At 33.0% G+C, this 8031-nt stretch overlaps 1 protein-coding gene across 1 annotated transcript in view; it reads left to right on the top strand.

Annotated features, from left to right (window-relative positions):
- Positions 1 to 3825: 3825 nt before the first annotated feature.
- The window catches only part of slc13a4 (solute carrier family 13 (sodium/sulfate symporter), member 4), a 34839-nt gene continuing 30633 nt past the window's right edge, over positions 3826 to 8031 (top strand). The window contains exon 1 of the mRNA XM_015378429.1: positions 3826 to 4177. Coding sequence (XP_015233915.1) covers positions 4055 to 4177 — 123 coding nt within the window. The 5' untranslated portion in view covers positions 3826 to 4054. The remainder of the gene's footprint in view (positions 4178 to 8031) is intronic.

Raw genomic sequence — 8031 nt, 5'->3', positions numbered from 1 at the left:
GTATCGTGGATCTGTAGGGGTTTTAATTCAGTGGGCTTTGCAGACTGTATCCCATACTGTAGGTCCAGGAGAATGTGAGTGAGATCTCAGACCATTAGTACTTGCAAGAGATGTCATGCTGGAGATCAGGTATGATGAAGACTGAGAACTGCTACAGACAGGAAGACCTTTTCCATGAAGACTGGAGACGAACTGAGGTTCACCGATTGCCTGGAACAATAATAGAGCTCACATTAAAAGAGACTCTCAAGAAGACACATTTCAACAAGGAAGTGGTTCCTGGTTTAGGTTTTTGGCTGGAATACCATTGGGGGTAATCATCTGGTGAAGAAAGATGATCCTTCGCCTACACGCTAGTCATCTTGATTGAAAACTTTTCTCAGGTGTGCAGCAACACGGGTCGGCTCAGCCACCAGCAAAGATCCTCTCTGTAACAGGAAGCTCACTCACACCAAAAACACAGCAAAACCCCTAAAAGAAAAGAACAAATATGACTAATTGGACTTCATTCTTCAATACCTGCTCAAGTTAAGTAGTCTAGTCCTGAAGCAAAATCCAGAAGCATATTTTTACAAAACAGACTGTGTACAAGTTTATCTTTGAGTTACAGAATTAGGTTGGAGCCAGTGGACCCAGATTTGTTGAACCAGGAGACCAACAAAGGAGAAACCTAACCTCTCTGGCTGAGCCACCTAGTAGCTACAGATACAAGCAAAGCATTCCTAAACATTTGAGAGTGCCTCTGTTTTCCAAACTGGAAATCAACAGAGGTTACAGGTCTGGTAAAGTTATGGAAAAAATTTTTAGCTAAAGAAATTGTTTTTTTTTAATGATTCCTGATCATGTCATGTGTTTTGCTGTTGAGTAAAACCATCAAACAGGGACCAATAATGACCACATCAGAATCAGAATCAAGTTTATTGCCAAGTAGTTTTGCAAGTACAAGAAATTTGACTCTGTGTTGATGGTGCAGACAAAATATATATATATATATATATATATATATATATATATATATATATATATATATATATATAATCTATAGCTATATGTAATATAAAATCTACAATGTACTATATGCAATATATAGTGCATATCTATATACTATATATACAGTAGACTGTGCTTTAATGTAACGCAGAGGGTCTGGTGATGCAACACTGGTGTAGCTTGTAGCTTCTGAACGGGGAGGAACTTTGAAAAAAAGTTAGAAAAAAAACTTTATTTCAATAACAGTTTAAACACTAAAATTACTGCAGTGTTTATGGGTTTTCAGATATACTCAATGTGTTTGATTGGTAAAATATTGCTATTCTATTTACAGTACTCCTGAGCCACCCTCTGCTTAGGATTAGCTCATAAATGGATCACTCTGGGTGCAACAATCCCGTTGGGTGTGCACGCACCTTTACAAAAACAAAAACAAGTTCAACATGGTGCATTATTTACCATCCTTTTTTGATTTATTGTAATTTGTATTTCTCTTTAACATAAAATACATCAAATGAATTGAAGTTTGTGGCTATAATACATTACAAAACATGCATCATAAGGTTAAGTATTAAATTAACAACTTAGTAAAAGCACAAATTATGTGGAGAGATATATAGCACTATCTTATGGGTAGCTGATGTTATTGCAAACTAAACTCAATATTAACGTCAAGGTCTACTATTATGTTCAGGGTGGATCTTAACCTCTGATTGTATGTTTGGTAGAAGTGTATCAGTATTCATCTTCAGATGTTCCTTTAAATTATTTGATGGATTATGATAACATTTTTTCCCAGTATTCAGATTTTCTAAGAATACATTTTTTTTTATCTGTTCGCTGTAATCCTTAAAATGAAAAGAAATAGATATTTAACTCAGTGTGTAATGAAGCTATATAATATATGGTATTTCTTTTTAAAACAAACACAAAACAAATAATGTTAAACAATATTCTAATTTTGTAATAGTATTTTTTCTTTCATTTTAGGTATTTCTAAAATAACCTGCGCCCCCTCAAAAACATTATTTTCATAAATTTATTTTTTATTATGATTGGGTAAAAAAACAAAAACAACAACACCTTCCATGATTTTTAAAAGCAATTCATGGAAGTAAATTTGGTTTAAGATGATAAATTTGTGTTATTTTAAATGACCAAAAATATAATTTTTTTTAGATAACAGGAATAAGAACATTACACACAGAAACATATCTGAAAAAAACCCTTTTTGCACTGACTATGTTTATCCTCTAGAGGGCGGCATTGTGCCGCTTTAGAGGGAGCTGCATTGGTCTGGTGGTGAAAAAAAAGATTTTTTTTTTTTGTTCCTATTTGGAATTATAGGAAGGGAATTTTGATCCATTATTTTTGAAAGCACAAAACACATTTTGTAAATGAAAATGCAATCCAGAAAGGAAACTTTGAAAAACATCTTAATTAGATTGGGGTTTTTTTCTCCTAGAATATTTGCTGTTATCTTAGATTTTATTGTTTTCATTTCTACATTTCATTGTTTCAATTCTATAATAGAAATTGTATATTTTCAGATTTTATCTTTTAAGTATGTTTTTCTATATCACATTTAAAAAATGAATTCTTGATTTGCGTTTTACAGATTACATTGCATACATTGCATTTGTATTGGTCTGCATGAAGATTAGCAACAATACTTTTATTTTTAAGAGACTTTGATCTCTAAAACATGTAACACATTAAACTGAAAAATAAATGTCAAAATATTAACATTTTAAAATGTAAATTCTGTAAAAGAAATTAAAAATACATTTAAAAAAATTCAACTATAATTCAAATATGAAAACAAAAAATCAAATTTTAATAAAATATATAATCATATATATATATATATATATATATATATATATATATATATATATATATATTATAACAAGTAAGCCTGATGGAGCTCCTTAACTACATTTTTTTTAGAAAAACTTTTGAGTCTGGAACATTTTGTTTTGAAGAATATTTTTTTTATTTAAAAAATTTCTAAATCACTATTTTATTTTAATAAATGATAATTCAGTACATTTTTNTATATATATATATATATATATATATGATCCAAAGTTTGACCTCTGGAATTGTATTTTCTTTTTCTTTTTATTTATTTCCGTGTTTTTGCTTGCAACAATAACTGAACAAAATTCACTCCATAACACTGACATCAGAGTAAAAACCAAACATATAAATGTACAAAATATTGAAGATTTCTATTTGTTCCCCAGTTAAACAGTAGAGTAATCAAGGACCTGCTTAAACTCAGCAGACCAGGCTAAATGAACAGTTCATTAAGTGTCTCCTTTGCAAAATTATTACATTAGATAATCTGACAGAACTTCCGGTAAAACTTCACAATAAGAGCGCAGAGTTTAATGTACCTTGATATTTTAAAATAAAGATATTATCAGAGTGATTTTGTTGTCAGGTAATTGTTAATATATGAAAAATTAAAATGTTTTTGTATATTCCACTTGAGAGTATTACTGCTGCCACCACTGTATTAGAGGGAAATAAATGGTAGGGGGGCCAATGATTGGCTAAGGGTGGCCATGGCCACCCACCTAGCTCCGCCCCTGGCTATAACTCATTTTACAAACTCTTTTCTCTAATGTAAAAATTTAAATTTAGCTAATTTTTGCATAGCGCAGATCATGCACGCTCTTTTTAATCATTTACAGCCCTCCTGATTGGTGAGATCCCAGTCTAGGAGGGTGGGGCAAAGTGGAGACTGATTAGCATACCTATCCAGCCTGATAAATGCTGCAGCAGCTTCACCTGAGGGACTGAGAGTCCTAAACCCTCCAAGGAGAAAAGGAATCCTGGCACCAAGGGGAAGGAAAGCTGAAGCAATCAGAGGCCAAAGCTCTGAGCAGTTACCTCCCCTCACACAGGTCCAGCCACTGACTGCGCTCTGTGCGTAAATGCGCACAGCCAAGAACCTCTCCAGGTGGACCGAGGCTCAACCTATCAGTGGCTGGTGACTCTCACGCCCGGTTTTCACTGACCTGAGTCCGCTCCGACCCAGATCTCCGGGTGACCCATGAGGTTAGAGGCCGCAGCCAGGATGGATGTGTTCAGGAAGCTGTGGAGGGCGCGGAAACTGATTGTAGTGGTGTTCATCCCGCTTTCCCTGCTGCCCCTGCCGCTTATCCACCCAACCAGCGTGAGTACAACCTATATATGTTTATCTTTAAAACATACAATTAGTTGTAGATTTTTCAGATATAAAAGTTAGTAAGAGATATTGTAGTCATTTTATAAGTTCAGAAACATCTCAATAAATTCATAGGATCTGATTACTACCTGCAGATGGTATTTATTGGCTGGATCAGGCTCTAGGTCTCTTATGGTGTTAGTTACAGTGTGACAGTGTGAGTGAGGCAGAGGAGGAATCAATCAAAAGGCACACTGTCCCAGGCTGTCCCAGTCCTCAGCTGATCAGGCCTGTTTGTGCAGGGAGACATCCCCACATGTTGATGAGACGGAGACCAGTTCTGGTTCTTAAACATGGGGATAAAAAGGAGCTTGATTTTGGTTTTATTTCTTTACAGTTAGTACATTTTGGTTGCAGTCTTAGTTTTAAGAATGTGACTTAACAGTGTGACTTAGGTTTTAAGAATTTGCTTAATTTCTTTGTTACAAAGAGTCCTGTCAGTTTAGGGCTTTTTAAGATTAAAATAATAATAATAATAAAAAAAAAGGAAAATAATTTAATTATAATAAACACTAACTTGGTGGAAAAATTCCCAAATAAAAAGAAAAAGTTTGAGAAGTCCGTATCAGATCTACTTCCATATAAAAAGAATTTTCTGGATTGTATATAAGCAAAGACCTGATAAAGTTAACTCTTCTATAGATAAGATGATTGGTTCCAGTTTACTGACATTTATTGTATAGAGCTGTTACTGATTGGATTTTTTAATTCGATCTCATTGGCTGTTTTTCTTGCAATGAAATTAAATTAAGAGATCTGAGTTTGATAATAATAGAAAAAAGTTATTTCTTTTTTAGATTAATCTCTTTATGTGTGTGATAAATTCTAGGAAAAGCTGAAAAATGGAAATAGGGAGAGTGAATTGTAAGTTTTTGTGTTTATGAAGCATTTTAGTTATTGGGTTCTACTGTTTTGGCTTTCATGTTGGTAATCCAGCCATCTTTTAGAAGTTTCAGAACTACACCTGAATACTTAATTCTCTCTATGACCGTACATCTATGTATGGATATGTCAAGATTTTACAGAATATATTTAGTATTAAAGGCTTTTTGTTAGAATAGACTTTTTATATGAAGTATAACTTTTTTATTCTCCCTGTGGAAATATAAAATCCAAAAAAGAGAAAATGTTGTTATATTAGTATGGAGTGAATTTTGTTTCATTATTGTATAAAGCATAGAACATATTATATAAGTGGAACTTTGAAAAAAAAAAAGAAGAAATTTTTTCTAAAACTTTGTAAAACTTCTTAATAAAAAATGTTTAAGAGTAACTGCTTTTTTCTTAGATTGAGTTTTTTCGTTTTTATCTCACTTTTTAATTTTTTTTAAAAGTTTTTTTAAAGATTTATTTTTTTCAATATCTGTTTTTAGATACAAACTGTATATATTTTTTTATTTCATTTTAGCAGATTATGTCACTTCAGCCACAATATGAACACTCCCTCTTGACCAATAAGAATGTTTCTAATGTCCAGCCGGCCAATAGAAATTAGAAATGAATCTTCTCTCTTCGCTCCATAGGAAAGCTCACTCTCAGAAGTGAGGGGGATGTGATCTGGAAAAGGCAGTTTGAAAAGAATGCAAATTTTAAAACTTAGAGTAAAACAGACGATTGAAAATTAACATTTAAATAAATATATTTTTGAAAATGATGTAAAAATTTGTAGAAAAAAAAATAACATTTGTAAAACAAAAATCTGAAAAGATGCTCTCAAAATCTCAGTTTTATGAAGAAGTTTAATTTCTGGATGTTTATTTATTTATTTTTTTCACTTTGTGTGCAACAATAATGGAACAAAATTCACTCCATATTCATCCCATCACCTTGTGCGGATGTCTTATGTTACTATAGATATTTTCTGGGTTTAGAGGTTAAATGTTGGTTATAAGAACATGCAGAGTTCACTGAGAGAAAATAATGTTCCAGTTACTGCTGTCATCATTTTCCTGCCCATACTGAACTGTATAAACCTCACGTTGATGGATATTTATATTCAACAAAGTTACTTCTCGGCGATCCCCCAGAGAAACATACACACAGCAACTGAGATCCACCAGAATATCTTACCAGGGAACTTCACCATTTTTCCAGTTTTATGTCTTTAGCCGAAAAATTCGGATTTCTTTAGAAGAAATCGGCTCTGATTGGAGGATGTTTCAATTAACCAGCAGACTTGTGAGATTGTATGTTCCTGAAATTATGCAATATTAACTAGATATATAAACAGACAACCCCGTCTGTGAGTAAACATAAAATCACATTTTCTTCTTGAGCTATCTCAATTATAATCTTTATGTGGCTTTTTAAAATTATTTAATAAGAATTTTATCCAAAGCTTATGTGTTTTACTTTCTGTCAATTTTGTCAAAATTATCCTCTGTGACCCCACTTCCACTTTGTGAGGTCAGTGGAGTTGAATGCTTTACATGATCTATAGCCACAGGATGTGACCATTAAAGCACACAAAAAAAAAATCCCTACAGAAAGAACAAAAGAAAAATAAATTAGCAAAAAAAAAAGCAATTAAGTTACATAATGAACCCAGCTCCATGCTGGATTTTGGGCCCCACGTGGCTTCGTTACGACAGCGGGGACCTCAGACTGTGCCAGGAATGCGGTTCTGAGTGATCCCTCTTTAGTATGTGTGTGTTTGGAGGGGTACTGTGTCCAGCTGCAGAAGAACAGAACATCTGTAGGATAGAGTCAGGGCAGGTCAAAGAGCCACACAATCAAAGAACAAGCGTTTGATACTCAATTCTTCAGATATTAAAATATTAAATATGCTTAACCTAACTAATGCTCGGTGTTTTGTAAGAGTCTAAGGGCTAAATGTGTAACATAAAGCTTAAGGGATACAATGATTGATAATATAAGGTTTAAAAAAAGACAGGACACACAAGAATTTACTAGTATTTTGTATAAATCTTAAAATTGCCCCTTTTTACATTTTCAAAACGAAAGAAAAGTCTGTTTAAAAGGACCTATAATTAGCTTAGCCTGGTTCATGCTTCACCACTCCGTAACTTGACCCCCCCTCTTTTTTTTTATTTATAGATTCAAGATATTTATACCTTTTTTCTTTTCACTTAAGAATTATCTTGTCTAGCTAATGTTGTAAAGTAAAGCAAGGCAAATGTAGTCTAGACTAATTTAAAAATGACCAGTGTAGCTTTAGCATTTGTAGCAGCTAACCGCTAGCCAGTGTCACCAGTGTTTACAAACCATATCTACCTTTTGTGTCACTTATAGTGACTTATACCTTTTTACATTACGCGTAAAAAGCTGACATAGAAATTCAGGTGACTCTACTGCATTTTAGAGTCACCTCTGTAGCTGAGGGTTGTCAGTTAGCATAACCAGTCTCAACTAGCCAACTTTGTTTCCCCAAAGAACCATTTCCTTTTTTTTTTGTAAAGATAAAAGCATCAAATGCCAAAGCAACAGATTTTGGAGGCTAAATTTGCCGATTTTATGCAAGGGGTTCAGAATTTAGGTCACTCGTATTTTACTGAACTAAGTCAAAATTTTACTGGAACCAAATTGCAGCAAACAAAGCAGATTTCCCTTTGACAAAAAAGGTGCAAAAAGATTTCATTCTATGTTTCTAGATTTGCTAATTTAGAGAAATCTGAAATAGGTTTTTTGTTAATTTTTGTTAATGTTTAGTGAAATCTGACTTTATTCTCAGAAATCTGACTAATTCTGACTTAATTTCAGAATTAAAAGTTAAATTACTAAGGATTTATCAGTTTTATCATCTGGGATTATAATCTAAAGTAGAAAATTGTAAGTGGTTGTAA

The sequence above is a fragment of the Cyprinodon variegatus genome, unplaced genomic scaffold, assembly GCF_000732505.1.
Source record: "Cyprinodon variegatus isolate N-32 unplaced genomic scaffold, C_variegatus-1.0 Scaffold172, whole genome shotgun sequence".
NCBI lineage: Eukaryota > Metazoa > Chordata > Actinopteri > Cyprinodontiformes > Cyprinodontidae > Cyprinodon > Cyprinodon variegatus.
Note: the sequence above shows the minus strand (reverse complement) of the source record. Positions and strands in the feature narration are given on the sequence as shown.